The sequence below is a fragment of the Melanostigma gelatinosum genome, assembly GCF_949748355.1.
Source record: "Melanostigma gelatinosum genome assembly, chromosome: 6".
Taxonomy (NCBI): domain Eukaryota; kingdom Metazoa; phylum Chordata; class Actinopteri; order Perciformes; family Zoarcidae; genus Melanostigma; species Melanostigma gelatinosum.
This window is the reverse complement of record NC_136639.1, coordinates 1,853,950-1,870,265: the sequence shown is the minus strand read 5'-3', so window position 1 is coordinate 1,870,265 and position 16,316 is coordinate 1,853,950. Positions and strand designations below refer to the sequence as shown.

Sequence of the window (16,316 nt, the reverse complement as noted above, 5' to 3'; positions counted from 1 at the left end):
CCTCTGCCTCTTCCTCCTCCTCCTCTTCTTCCTCCTCCTCTTCCTCCTCCTCCTCCTCCTCTTCCTCCTCCTCCTCCTCTTCTTCCTCCTCCTCCTCCTCCTCCTCTTCCTCCTCCTCCTCCTCCTCCCTCCTCCTCTTCTTCTCCTCCTCCTCGTCCTCCTCTTCCTCCTCCTCTTCCTCCTCCTCCACTGTAACGGGTTAAACCAGAGCTGTTGCCCGAATGCGAGAGTTGAGCAGAAGCCGTCTCCGTTGCAATTAGCGGTGCAGCGTGTGACAGCAGCAGTGCTCCAACCTTCAAGTGAAACCTCAGCAGCGTTTCTCATCCTGAAGCATGACTTGACTTTGACAAAAGACTTTCTTCTTCTTGTGGAAAAGCCCACAGCCACCTTTCATGGCCCTCCTGCTGCTTCTACATTTGAGGATTAGTGGTTTGTCATTAAATCTGTGACTCTAAAGCAACTGAGAGGCCGACGAACAGCAAAACCTTTTTTCCACTGAACGCAGGCAAAGTCGTGAACAATTCAGCTGCAGGTTTCCAGCAACCGGTTTGTTTTGTTCCTCCTCCTTCAGACTAAAGGACGTGTTGTTAGCAGGATTCATTCAACATGGGAGGCTGTGTTTAGCAGCGGAATGAAGCTCCCGGGCAACAGTCTGTCTGGACTCATAGCCGAGTAAACAGTCTTCAGCTTTACTGGACAGCACAACTCCAGAGCCTCTTATCCGCATCTCAGAATCTGAGAGCTGTTTCTCGCCCGCACTGCGATGCGACATGTTCCGCAGGTATAGATCTACGTTTGAATCTTCCACGTGATAATTATTGTAACGTCGAGGCTGCCGCCTGGCTGTTAGTCGTGAGTATCAGCTCCATGAGCGGCTGTTGGACCATCTCACGCTGTGTTTTAACGTTTATTTGGCAGTTGATGGAGCCGTCGAGGTGTTAGTCGTACATCATTGGGTGTTGAGAAGCGGATTGCTTGTTGCTCATTGTTCTGTAGGTACATTATTCTTAAACACCAACAGCCCGCTATCCCATTACATCCCATTACATCCCATTACATCCCATTACATCCCATTACATCTCAACTGTCCTTTGCACCCAAAACAGACGGCCAATGTTCTGAAGGCTCTTTGCTCTGAAAATACACTCTTACCCGCGCAACAAACTGTTATTTAAATTTAATTATCTGTAGAATAACAGCAATATTTAATTTAATATTTAATTTAAATCAATATTAATGATTTAAATGATATTATTTCTGCAGGGTTTGCAAGAATTCATAAGAACCCACAAGACCAGTTTTTATAAATATCCATGCACATTTTTCAGACAGAAATTGGTGCTTTGTGTGAAGCGACTTTTCCTAATGGAGTAGGTTCAGTTGTTATCATGTGACCTAAATATGGAGTTGTGGTCATGTGATAACATATCGGCGTACACAGGGAAGATCCAGCCTCTTCCTCCAGCCAACACCGACTCCCGGTTGACTTTGACTCCTCTTCCGGTTGTTTCTTCTTGATGCTTGTAGGCCGTTTGTTGAGCGTTCTCTTGTCTGCAATGACTCTCGTGATGACTCTCGCGCTCAACCAACCATCTCACCAGAACCTGAACCAAGTCCTTGTTGCACCTGAATCTCACCGAAGATTAATTATAGATGTGGAGGATCAGAAGAACAGTTTTAACCAACAGATTTTAAAAGCGGAATCTTTTTAACGCTCTTTGCCTCCGTGGATGTACCACATTGGGCCAGATACAGATTGGGTTCCGTTCCAACTAGTGTGGGTTTGAAACACATAATTATGCCACAAGAACAGATAGAAACTTCTCATCTTTTTTCATTTCAAACGCGTTCCAAACTGAAATAACTGAAATATGTTTAAACATGCCTGGATATCCTCACAGGAGCAGCTTTGTTTGGCGCTGAGCTGCACATTAAGTCCAAAAACAAGAAGAAAAGCAGAAAGCAGAAGCCCGCCTTGCCTTACAGAATGATACCATGGGAGTACCGGGCGGCGGATCAGACGGCCCGATGATGCACCCGGCCCACTTCCACGCCGCGGCGCTTTGATAGGCGCCGCGGCCCCTCGGCGGAGGTGTAATAGTACCGCGGGCTGCTAATGAATCATCCCGCCTCGCTCTGCCAGCCACGGCCCAGTATTAATTAAGTCGAGCGGCTCCCTCCGCCCAGGCAACAATCAGAACAGCAGAAGAATAACAAACAAAACATAACTCGGGGTATATGTATGTATGTATGTATATATATATAAATATATGCTGGTGGTCCTAAACAGACTTCCTTCCAGACCTTGAAAGGTAAAAAGAAAACCGACCAACACAATGTAAATTGAAGTGAAACATTTAAAATGAGAAGTCGCAGCACAAACCTCTTCCAAGGCTGCACAACTCTGTAGTCAATCAATCAACTCAATTTCTTTATAATTGAAAATATCATTCAAGTCATTCAGCAAGAAAAATAAAAGCCAAATATTCTGTGGTTCACCGATGTGAAGGTTTTCTGCTTCCCTGTCTTTATATCATGAAAGTGTCTTTGGTCATTTGAAGCGGTGGAAACTTTTCCACCAGCTGCTATATCGTTTTATTTTATTGGTACACGACTGCATCACGTCGGGATGATGAAAAAATAATAAATGTGTCCGGAGGAGAGGTCAAGGAGCCACAGACCCGAACGAAAGAGTTCTGCTGTGGACGTATTGCAGACATAAAGAATCAACATCAGTTAAAGTGAACGCCATCATAGAATATGTTCACCTCTGTGCCTTGATGTCAGACAGACCTGTATGACGGGGACTGAAGATGTTATCCACAAGACTCCATTCACAGAAGCCGTGATTTCACCTCAGAACACAGTCTGGTCTACTTCTGCCTTCCAACAAGAACTCTGTGTGTTACTGTGCCACTTTGGTGTGTTAAAGGGTTAGTGGTCTACAGAGGTTATACTGGTCTACAGAGGTTATACTGGTCTACAGAGGTTATTCTGGTCTACAGAGGTTATACTGGTCTACAGAGGTTCCCGGTCTACAGAGGTTACAGGTCTACAGAGGTTACAGGTCTACAGAGGTTACTGGTCTACAGAGGTTCCTGGTCTACAGAGGTTATACTGGTCTACAGAGGTTATACTGGTCTACAGAGGTTATACCGGTCTACAGAGGGTACCGGTCTACAGAGGTTATACCGGTCTACAGAGGTTACTGGTCTACAGAGGTTACCGGTCTACAGAGGTTACAGGTCTACAGAGGTTACAGGTCTACAGAGGTTACAGGTCTACAGAGGTTACTGGTCTACAGAGGTTATACCGGTCTACAGAGGTTACTGGTCTACAGAGGTTACCGGTCTACAGAGGTTACAGGTCTACAGAGGTTACAGGTCTACAGAGGGTACCGGTCTACAGAGGTTCCCGGTCTACAGAGGTTACTGGTCTACAGAGGTTACAGGTCTACAGAGGTTCCCGGTCTACAGAGGTTACAGGTCTACAGAGGTTACAGGTCTACAGAGGTTACTGGTCTACAGAGGTTCCTGGTCTACAGAGGTTATACTGGTCTACAGAGGTTATACTGGTCTACAGAGGTTATACCGGTCTACAGAGGGTACCGGTCTACAGAGGTTATACTGGTCTACAGAGGTTACTGGTCTACAGAGGGTACCGGTCTACAGAGGTTATACCGGTCTACAGAGGTTACTGGTCTACAGAGGATACCGGTCTACAGAGGTTACAGGTCTACAGAGGTTCCCAGTCTACAGAGGTTACAGGTCTACAGAGGTTACCGGTCTACAGAGGTTACCGGTCTACAGAGGTTACTGGTCTACAGAGGTTACAGGTCTACAGAGGTTACCGGTCTACAGAGGTTACCGGTCTACAGAGGTTACTGGTCTACAGAGGTTACAGGTCTACAGAGGTTACTGGTCTACAGAGGTTACCGGTCTACAGAGGTTACTGGTCTACAGAGGTTACAGGTCTACAGAGGTTATACCGGTCTACAGAGGGTACCGGTCTACAGAGGTTACAGGTCTACAGAGGTTACAGGTCTACAGAGGTTACAGGTCTACAGAGGTTACAGGTCTACAGAGGTTACCGGTCTACAGAGGTTACCGGTCTACAGAGGTTACTGGTCTACAGAGGTTACAGGTCTACAGAGGTTACCGGTCTACAGAGGTTACCGGTCTACAGAGGTTACTGGTCTACAGAGGTTACAGGTCTACAGAGGTTACTGGTCTACAGAGGTTACCGGTCTACAGAGGTTACTGGTCTACAGAGGTTACAGGTCTACAGAGGTTATACCGGTCTACAGAGGGTACCGGTCTACAGAGGTTACAGGTCTACAGAGGTTACAGGTCTACAGAGGTTACAGGTCTACAGAGGGTACCGGTCTACAGAGGTTACAGGTCTACAGAGGTTACAGGTCTACAGAGGTTACTGGTCTACAGAGGTTACTGGTCTACAGAGGTTCCTGGTCTACTGAGGTTATACTGGTCTACAGAGGTTCCCGGTCTTAAGCGCGGTCCAATCCTTGGGCCCTGCCCCCTCGTGGTCCACCAGAGCTCGTGTAGCTAACACTGATTATGGATACGTACCTCATACAACCCCACAGATCCAAACGGTCCAAACATTCAATAACGTCCTCAAGAACTCCTTGAAATGAATCCTCATCCCTGAACTTTGCACCAGATTTCACCCAAATCTGTTCACATATTTATTGTTTCGGATTCTCTTCCTAAGGAACGAGCAGAGAAGCACAACTGAACACTTGCTCCTCGCTGGAGAGAAAAATCAATGCAAAGGGGAAAACATCAAAGCTTTCTGTTTTCCAGGTTTGTGAGAGTAAACAAACCGCAGCAGAGCAACAGGATTCATAAATAATGTGATGCTAAATCTGGCGTCATGCAGAGATTTAACGCGGTGATGTGCTGCTATATGCAGACGTGTACTTTACTTGACATACAGGGAGAGTCCTGACAAAGATGGAGGGACAGAAGAGGCATGAAGGAGTGAGAAAATGGATTCAGTCTGACGGATAGATGAGGAGGAGAGAGAGAGAGAGAGAGAGAGATGTGAGGAGATGGACAGAATGGCAGCCGAGCTTTCTGTCTATATCTTTAAAGCTCCGGGGGGACGGAGAGCTGAGAGGAATGTAAAGACGGAGGCAAAGAAAACCAGACAGACAGACAGAGGGGACGAAGAAGGATCGTCTCTAAATGGACAATGTCAGAGTCAAAGAGAGGAAAGAAGAAAAAAACGACAAAGACAAAGAGAGACATGAGAGAGTATTTTATTTTATTCTTTCATCCTGCAGCTCGGGGGACTATATCAGGAGGCGGAGGGATAAACCGAAGAGCACCCGCCTCGTGACGGCGGAGCGATACGAGGGGAGGACGCCGGTTGCATCTTAATTAAGCAGAATACTAATTGGAAAGACAGAAGAAGAAGACGAGACCACCATTCCCCCCCCGCCCCCCCACATCTCCTCCCTGCAGGACGCCAGAGTCTGATGAGCTCTAATCAGATGGTGATTGGCTCGACTCAGACAGACAGACTGACTGAACGTCTGTCTGTCTGACTTGATGGGCAGAGATAAAGTCAATGACAAGGATTGTAAATAATTACTGTCTTCTAAACACACACGTTAAATAACCACAGTAACCACAGTAACCACAGTAACCACAGTAACCACAGTAACCACAGTAACTACAGTAACCACAGTAACCACAATAACCACAATAACCACAGTAACCACAGTAACCACAATAACCACAGTAACCACAGTAACCACAGTAACCACAATAACCACAGTAACTACAGTAACCACAGTAACCACAATAACCACAATAACCACAGTAACCACAGTAACTACAATAACCACAGTAACCACAGTAACCACAGTAACTACAATAACCACAGTAACCACAGTAACTACAATAACCACAGTAACCACAGTAACCACAGTAACCACAGTAACTACAGTAACTACAATAACCACAGTAACCACAATAACCACAGTAACCACAGTAACCACAGTAACTACAATAACCACAATAACCACAGTAACCACAATAACCACAATAACCACAGTAACTACAGTAACTACAGTAACCACAATAACCACAGTAACCACAGTAACCACAGTAACCACAATAACCACAGTAACCACAGTAACCACAATAACCACAGTAACCACAGTAACCACAGTAACTACAATAACCACAGTAACCACAGTAACCACAATAACCACAGTAACTACAGTAACCACAGTAACCACAGTAACCACAATAACCACAGTAACCACAGTAACTACAGTAACCACAGTAACTACAATAACCACAGTAACCACAGTAACCACAATAACCACAGTAACCACAGTAACCACAGTAACCACAGTAACTACAATAACCACAGTAACCACAGTAACCACAGTAACCACAATAACCACAATAACCACAATAACCACAGTAACCACAGTAACCACAGTAACCACAATAACCACAGTAACCACAATAAAACGTTATATAAGTATTATCAAATGGTCTGTGTGACTCTAAATGGACCATAATGTACTAAATGAACATCATGCTGTATTGAAGAAGACTTGAAACTAGAGATTGAGACATAAACTCATGTTTACAATGTTTACTGAGGGAATAAATCAAGAGAGAAGTAGAGTCATTTTCTCATAGACTTCTATACAACCAGAGGAGTCGCCCCCTGGTGGACACTAGAGAGAATGCAGCCTTCGCTCTTCAGAACCGGAGGTTGCTGTCTGGTCTGACTGTAATTGTCCATGTAGGAAAGTATAGAAGCTCTTAAGGTTGGTGTGTTGGTTGTTACGGGTTAAAGTCAGCCGGAGCAAGAAGCCCGTCGGGATAGATGTGAGGTAAAATAACTTTCATCATATATATTCATATATTTTACTTCAGAGCTACTTACAGAGACTTTGGGAATATTAAGTTGTTGACTAATCAAATCCATCCAGCGCCACTCGTCTGTGTGTGAGTGTGTCGTGATGGCGTTGGCCATCGGGCTCAATTGAAGAGCAACAAGTTGTGTGTTGCTGTCAAACCTGGTTCTGAAGCTGAAATGCATCCAGGATTTGATTTGCTCCGCGTTTTGCCGCCGGCACATCACAAAACCGAAGGTTAATGGTTTTCAAATGTCAGTCAGAGAGAGAGGACGAGGACGAGAGAGCCATTTATATTTCAAATGGCTGAGAGGTCGTCAATTCTCGGATTAGAGTTTAAACCTTGAAGACTACATTTCTCTTCAAAGCACAAACAGCTGACGGGAACGGAGCGCTGTGTTTCCCTCCTCTGATGTTTGCTGACCGATATCAGTTTGAGCGATTTCACAAAAAGGGGGTTTGTAAAACAATTTGAGCCTCTTTAAAGCTGCGAACTCAGTCCTTCACGTTCCCACGTTTTTCATTCCCAAACAGCTGCTGCTCGTCTTTTTTCTCTTTTTTATTTCTGCACATTTGTCTTTTGTCGGTGTTTCATTCGTTTCCCTATTAGATAGAAGAGAGAACAAAGAAGTGCGTGTTTCTGCAGAGCTACAGAGGGTGATGTATGCCGCTAGAGAAGTGCTGTTCACAAAGTCTGAAACAGGGTGAGAAGCTCCTTTCAGACAGTTTGCTTTGATGTCCTCTGACACACCTGCGTCACAGTTTGAGTCCGTTAACAGACAGGCGTTTTGTGTTTGTATTCTGATTGATGTCAAAACCACTCGTCATCATTTGAACCCTTTGATTACTGAGTGAAGGACAAACATTTTGGGATAAAACTTTAAATGTCAGGAAAGGCTGTTATAATCTACGGCCCAAATCTCAATCTCCGCACTCTTGGACTCAGACTTTGAGACGAGTTCCTGAAGACTTCGTGAGGGTTTAGTTCTGTCCCGCTGACATTTTGAGCCCTTCATGAACCCTTTACCGAAGTCTGCATTTCTGCATATTTAGCCTGAGGAAATGTGCCCACATTGATTGTTTGACGACTACCTCTCATCTCGTTTGCAAAGAGTCTGGAAGACATTCAAATTAAGTGATGAAAAAAAAAATTCCCGCAATTGTACAACAAATGTTAAGACCCTGAAGGTTCAGGGTTTAAGGCCTTAGGGGGGACACTGGGACCTAAAACAAACTGCCAATATTTCCTCTTGAAGTCCTGAACCCTGTGTTGATCTCTTGATACTGATTGTGGTCTCAGTAGATCCAGTTCTAACCCTTCCTGTCTCCGATGGACAGGTGTGCTGGTGGTCAATGTGACGTGGAGGAAGAGAACCTACGTGGGAACTCTGCTGGACTGCACCAAACACGACTGGGCTCCTCCAAGGTGAGACCTGCACACATCACAGTAGACTATATGTCATCATAGTAGACTATATGTCATCATAGTAGACTATATGTCATCATAGTAGACTATATGTCATCATAGTAGACTATATGTCATCACAGTAGACTATATGTCATCATAGTAGACTATATGTCATCATAGTAGGCTATATGTCATCATAGTAGGCTATATGTCATCATAGTAGACTATATGTCATCATAGTAGACTATATGTCATCATAGTAGACTATATGTCATCATAGTAGACTATATGTCATCATAGTAGACTATATGTCATCATAGTAGACTATATGTCATCATAGTAGACTATATGTCATCATAGTAGACTATATGTCATCACAGTAGACTATATGTCATCGTAGTAGACTATATGTCATCATAGTAGACTATATGTCATCACAGTAGACTATATGTCATCATAGTAGACTATATGTCATCATAGTAGACTATATGTCATCATAGTAGACTATATGTCATCATAGTAGACTATATGTCATCATAGTAGACTATATGTCATCACAGTAGACTATATGTCATCATAGTAGGCTATATGTCATCATAGTAGACTATATGTCATCATAGTAGACTATATGTCATCACAGTAGACTATATGTCATCATAGTAGACTATATGTCATCATAGTAGACTATATGTCATCACAGTAGACTATATGTCATCGTAGTAGACTATATGTCATCATAGTAGACTATATGTCATCACAGTAGACTATATGTCATCATAGTAGACTATATGTCATCATAGTAGACTATATGTCATCATAGTAGACTATATATCATCATAGTAGACTATATGTCATCATAGTAGACTATATGTCATCGTAGTAGACAAATAAATGTCTACTACTAAATAAATATAATAAATATATTTTAATTGTTGGAATGCTTAACAGCATTCCAACAATTAAAATATATTTATTCATTACAACTAACATCATGAAGTTATTCTTTGACTTTGAATAATGATGGAACTATACCTGAGTGACTCATCTTCTGGGGTGTCTTCTTAGCAACACATCAGCATAAAAAACAAGAACTGCTCCTTAATGTTATGTAGTATTGTTACTTACATCTTGCTTACATCTTGTATTGTTACTTACATCTTGCAAAATACATTTTTAATCTCAATGGGACTACCTGGTTAAATAAAGGTTTAAATTTTTTATTTAAAAAAAAAATATTATTAGAAATATTATTTTTTAATTTTTTAAAATTCAAACGTATTCGGTTCGTCATGCGTACCGAACCGTGAGCCTCGTACCAAACGGTTCAATACGAATACGCGTACCGTTACACCCCTAATATATATATGTTTATATATATATGTTTAAAAAAAGGCTGAATTGACTGTGGCCTGTTAGCTGTTGTTCTGTGATGAGCTTCAACAGAAACTCATCCCAGTGTTTGTTTCTAATTGCTGAGTAGAAACTGTGACGGTCTCTCCTCGCGGGGCGGAAACCTCTCAATTATCGCTGCTGTACATAAATGATTGTTGTCATGGCAATTACAGCTTAATCTCAGAAACCAGGGACTAAATTGCTTCTTTTTTTCATTTGGTTTCTGCAGCACTTTGTCAGCGGGGACTGAATGGCGTTTTTATTATATAATTCAATGGAATGAAATGTTCCCACTTCGTTGATTTATTATCAGTCCATAAATGAAACTGTAACCTAAAGATAAAACGACACAATGATTAAATTAAAGCACGAAATATGACTAAAAACATAAATAAAGTAAGTTATTATAAAAAATTAATAAAAAAAATAAGTGATGAATTGTTCAGCTTTAGTAGACAAACTTAAAGCTGCTACAAGGAACTTTAAAGTTGTGTTGATTCTGGCGCCCCCTGTGGACTAAAGTGGTAGTGTTCCTGAGCACTGCAGCAGGTCTGACAGTCTGCCCCTCTCAGTCCTGGTTCTGGTTCTCCCGTGCCCCCCTTCCCTCCAGCGGGTCCAGCAATACGTCCTGGGTCTCCAGCAGCGTGGTGTCGCTGTTGACTCCAAGGCTGCAGGTAAAGCCGGATCTGGGTCTGTCCACGGTGGAGCGGTCTCTGCTGGAGGATCTGGGTCTGTCCACGGTGGAGCGGTCTCTGCTGGAGGATCTGGGTCTGTCCACGGTGGACCGGTCTCTGCTGGAGGATCTGGGTCTGTCCACAGAGGACCGGTCTCTGCTGGAGGATCTGGGTCTGTCCACGGTGGACCGGTCTCTGCTGGAGGATCTGGGTCTGTCCACAGTGGGCCGGTCTCTGCTGGAGGATCTGGGTCTGTCCACGGTGGACCGGTCTCTGCTGGAGGATCTGGGTCTGTCCACGGTGGACCGGTCTCTGCTGGAGTCTGAGCTGAAGGAGGTTCTGGTGAACCTGCACGAGTTCATCTGGTTTCACCAGAATCCGACCCGGTGGCTCCGATGACGAGCATCAAGAACAACTCTATAGAAACAGACCATCTTCTCTCTGATGGTCTCTGTACTGATGGAGGTCTGTAGAGGATCAGGACTACACTGAGACTGGTTCATAGAGGATCAGGACTACACTGAGACTGGTTCATAGAGGATCAGGACTACACTGGGACTGGTTCAGGACCAGATAGAAGTTCCTCACAGTAACTTAGAATTGTACCAAATCATCTAAACTCGATTACTCGGCTGATACAGAACGTAAGCAGAGGCATGAGAGCAACAAATAACCTTGAAAGAGCCCAAAACAAATCCATAAAATATGCAGCTGGATGTTTCCAGCAGCTTCACTGACATTCAGGGACACGCTGATGTAAAAAAGCAATTACAAACATCACAAGAAACGTTAGATATCATCATTTGAAAATCACAGAGGGGGACAAGAGCGTCTAGTCCCAACGTGCTTTGCGGTTCCATTAATGGAAGATGATTAACGCCCAAAACAGTCTTTCCAACGTCAGAATACCTTCATTGAGTTCTGCAATGTAGCGTCACAATCGATGCACTATAAGGCGAGCACATGTGCACGGTTCAGGAAGGTAGAGCTTCCCTCTGTAGATAAACATAAAGCAATCTCAGCAAACAACTTTTTGATATGAATAACAATGTGTGAAAGTGGAGAAGCCTGTTGAGAGTAAAGATGTGAGGCGCTCTGAGAAACAGCATCACAAGACTTCAGAGACGAAGGGACATCGTGTGAATACAAAATGTCTCCGTATCAAATACAGAGATGGTCGTGGATTGTACGGGTTTTTTTCATGTTATCAAAGGAGAGGCAGGAAGAAAAATCAATTCCTATCCTTGACGTCTGGATAGAGTGGTCAAACATGAGCCTGGAATGATAATCAGTTATTTTCTACGTTTTTTTTTTGTCTGATGGAACAAGAGTTCAATTTGGGTGAAGATAAGAACAAGTTGTTTCTCGGGTTAGAGCCTTTCAGGAACAAGAGAAACAGCTATTTTTTCCCACTTTGATGTTTTGATGTTTTTTCCAGTTTTTCAACCAGGATTGAAAAAGCTTTTCTGCTTGAACTTGACATCATGGAATACGACGTAAAATGATACAATGTGAAAGGAAACAATACAAAGTGGTAGAATATGATACGATACAATGTGATACAACAAGTTGTGGTATGAAGACATGATACCATAAGATGTAAAACAATAGAATGAGAAACAATAATATTTGATACAATACGATCACATTTCATGTAATTCCATTTGATATGATGTAAATTGACATGTGATACGATACAACAGGTGGTTTCCATCCTGTTGTTTTCATCCACATTTACAAAACGTGAAAATGTCAAAGAATTTGATAAAATCTTCATCGCTCCAAATGATCTGATGTCACCGTCCTCACATTTATACATGGAATCAACATCCATGTCATATTTCCATCCAGTTTGTTACATTGTTGGTTCAACTGGCGCTCTTTTGATTACATCTTCTTTTGTAATGTACGATAGTTTTCCGACTGGAGAATTGGCACCACTGCTGCTTATCTGCTTATTGGAGTCATTCACTTTTTCTCTTTCCCATTTTTTTCTCAAAAATTCGGTAAAACTTTGCGCTACATATGGATGAAAACATGGCTAATGTGCAATGTGATAAGAGTTTGTAATATGGTGTGACACCATATGATGGCATTGACACCTTTTTTGTTACGTTGTCACCATCTGCTGGACTAATGAGGACACTGTGTACTGTGGCTACAGGAACAGGAACTAAAACGACCACAATGTGTCTCCCTCGTACTAATAACACTAAAACCAGACCTAACAGAACATTTCATTTGTTTAAAGGAGTGGAATATTGTGGCTAAAATGTCTTTCAATCTTCCCAAGTTTATACTTATGTCTTTTTTTTGGGGTGGTTGCCTTATATCTTTTGTGAAACACTTTGTGACATTCTAATATAAAGTTATTTACTTCCTAAAAGTATCTGCTTTTATAAGGCTATATATATATATGTATATATATATATATATATATATATATATATATTATTGGTGGCCCGAGATATACAAACAGAAAGAGCTTCATTTGTCTGAGGTCTCGATTGATTACTCTGCCAATCACTCATGAATCCGATTGGTTTATTATTTATTAGGCTGTCCTTTTACACCCATGAAGACTTAACACTAGATGGAGACAGGATCAGGGGGAAGCTGGAGTTGAATTACTGTGTATTACTTGGCTGGGACAGAGTTTAAAGGAAGCACAGACTATACTTTTTTGGTTAATCTTATAATGTATATGTTCGTTTAAACTGATATTAGCGTGCTTTAAAAGTAAGAACTAATGCATTTGCTCATTTCAGATTTAATAAGAATTTGCTGACTCTGGATTAAGCTTTGTGGTTGGTGGGGCGCTGCATGTGCACCTTCTTTTGACTGGCCAGTTACGATACACAACAGCACATAATACCTCTGTATCTCATCTCATTTCCATACTGTCAGTAAGTATTGTTTTCCTCTTCTTGTGTCCAGGTTTTGCGAGTCTCCCTCCAGCGACCCGGAGTTGCCCGGTGGGCGTGGCCGGGGCAAACGGATGCGAATGGCCATGGCCGAGCGGCCCTGCGTTGAGCCGGCCCCTGCAACCAAAGTCAGAGGTCTATCGCAGCACAGGAGCCGCGGAGGTGGTGTGGCCGGAACCGCCGCACCCATCCACAGCAAGGGTAGGAGAGGAAGCCTGAACCTCATCAACAGCAACTGCCGAATGCCTCCTTCTTTCTTCACCGTGGAGGATGTGAAACCTACCAACAGCACCTCCTCTCTCTCGTCCGGGAAGCGAAAGAACAAACCGCCAGCTGACCTGGACCTCAGCCTGGTCTCCTCTGACGACGTCAAAAACGGTAACGGGAAGAGGATTCGAGCCAAATCTCGCAGTGCCCCATCCACGCCGCAGGGCAAATCTGACCCCTCGTTCATGGACCCCGGAGGTGGTTGCGCCTCCTCACCTCCTCCCCCGCCCATCCTCATCGACTGCCCCCACCCCAACTGCACTAAACGCTACAAGCACATCAACGGCCTGCGCTACCACCAGACGCACGCACACCTGGAGGCCGAGGAGCAGAGGAAGCCTGAACTGGAGCCCATGAAGGACGGGGAGAGCGAGGATCGACTGTCAGACTGCGAGGACATCATCAGCAACTTGACGTATGACCTCTCGGAAACAAACAGCACCAATGTCAACAGCTCCTCTAAGAAACCTGCTCCTCTATATAAGGTGACCACGGTGGGATCTCCTAAGAACAGACGACTACTCCTCAGCACTGACCACAGCCCCTCGGTCAACCCCAAGACCAGAAGAACCTCACTGCTGAAAGACGGGCTGATTGACGACCTCAGCAATCTGCCCATCATCTCCAACATGACCGTGGTTCTGGAGAACTGCATGGTCCCAGACAGGAACTCCACGGTCGAGATGCCCAAGCTGGAAGCCGAAGGCTTGATCGACAAAAAGGGAGGCACGTGCGACAAGGGCAAGAAGGCCAACGGGAAGGTAGATAAGCTGTCTAAGTCACGGACCAACCGGCCGATCGCTCCGGCCCCTGCTCCCCCAAAGCTGATCGCCATACCCAACACGGCGTATCCGACCGGCACAGCCGATACTGCCACCTCACCTATGGCAGCCGTGGGCCTCACAAGTAAAAACCTTCCCCTGAAACCCATCAAACCAAAGCTGAGCATTGTCGTGGAACCGATCCTCGTCAAAGCCACCATGGTCACCTGCAGCAAAGAGACCAGGAAGAAAGAGAAACGGAGGCTGAAGGACAAACACAACAAAGACACACAAACCAGGACGCCTAATGGCGACAGTGGTGGAATCAAACTGGAAGATGGTTGTGGTGGTGGTTCAAAAATGGGTGTCAAGGAGATTTCTGGAAGCCTTCTGAAGGAGCACCTCAGTAAGCAGGATGTAATGAACGGGCTGACGGAGAGCCAGGAGAGCCGGATGGCCAGTATCCGAGCCGAGGCCGACAAGGTGTACACCTTCACCGACAATGCCCCCAGCCCCTCCATCGGTGGCTCATCGAGGCTCGACTCTGGTGGTAGTTGCCTGGCAACAGACAGCAAGAACAACAGCCCCGCCTACTCCGACATCTCAGATGCCGGGGACGATGGGGGATCCTCTGAATGTCGCTCGGATGGAATCCGATCCAAGTCCGCCTCCTCGGCCTCTTCAGAGGCGAGCTCTAACAGTAGCCACGGTAGCTCTGGTAAAACCCCGCCCACTGCATCTGCCCCGCTGTTGAAAGACCCCCAATCCCCGTACTACCACGGCTACGACCCCTACTACCTGCAGGGGTACATGCAGTCGGACAGGCAAAACAGCAGCAGCGTCGCCTTCCACAAGAGCTCCTGCCTCGATGGCAAAGGGAAAGACAGAAAGGACGAAGTGAAAGAGGACGACAAAATATCCTCACATGAGTTCTCGGACTCAAAGAAAGGCGACGGGCCGCCTCAGTCTCAGCTCCAGCTGGCCATGAGCCAGACCCAGACCGCCTTGGCCCAGTCCCTGTACTACGGCCAGTACTCCAGAGGCCTGTACATGGACCAGAAAATGTTGCTGGCCTCCAAGTGCTGCGACCAGACGCACGGCGCCAAACAGAGGGGCGAGAGGGGACAGGGGTCGAGAGACAGTGAGGACGATAAACACATGATTGGGGGTTTAGCCGGTGGACCCATGCTGGGTAAAAGTCCAGATGGCGCCAAAGGTTGCTGTCCCAAACCCGTGCTGTCCTACGTGGAGATGAGTGAGAGGGGAGAAAGGGGGCAGAGTCTGGGCACGAAGGCAGCACACGGTGGCATGGAGGACCAGCACCAGGTCTTGATGAAAGACTGTGACGACATCAAGTCGCCTTCCTCTTCCTCTTCTTCATCACTCCACAACCCAAACAGTCAGACAGATCTGGACTCAAATGTTTCCTATTCCAGTGTAAGTTTCTCCCTCTGTCTCTAACCCGCCGCTGATGGTGTTGTTGGTGTGCTTTAGCGACTGCTGTCGAGTGTCACAAAGAGATTAAAACACACACATTGTGTCAAGCTAAACCAACAAGGTGCTAATCACAAAGACCATGTGGCTTCTGTGGTGCTGTGGCTGTGCTTTGACATGTGCTGCTTTCGTCGTTTTGGTTGGAAATCAAAATCGTGTAGTTTGATTTGATGGTGGCAAATATTTTTTTTAAATGTTTGAATCAATGGGGGAAGCTGCAAATGTAAGAACATAAACACATAAAGGAACAAAAGAAACAGTTCAAATACACACGTGTTGGTTTTTATATATGAGCTGCTTGTATAGATTTGTTTTAATCACGTCATCTCACGATGCATGAACTTGCAGGATCTTGTGAAAAAAGGAAAGGGTTGTGTGACTTGAATGAAAGCCATGTCTGGGAGGTTGTTTTTTGTTTTTCTTCTTCAGTTTGGCCTAAATTCTGCCGTTGATCATGTGTGAGACGTGTCTTGATTGGTGTCATTGCCG

The 16,316-nt window shown here is 44.7% G+C and overlaps 1 protein-coding gene across 1 annotated transcript in view; it reads left to right on the top strand.

Annotated features, from left to right (window-relative positions):
- Positions 1-16,316, top strand: part of znf608 (zinc finger protein 608) — a gene marked incomplete at its 5' end in the record, with an annotated part of 46,147 nt that overhangs the window by 17,073 nt on the left and 12,758 nt on the right. Inside the window, 3 exons of the mRNA XM_079270712.1 lie at positions 3,006-4,497; positions 8,246-8,333; positions 13,319-15,770. Of these exons, the coding sequence (XP_079126838.1) occupies positions 3,006-4,497; positions 8,246-8,333; positions 13,319-15,770 (4,032 nt within the window). The remainder of the gene's footprint in view (positions 1-3,005; positions 4,498-8,245; positions 8,334-13,318; positions 15,771-16,316) is intronic.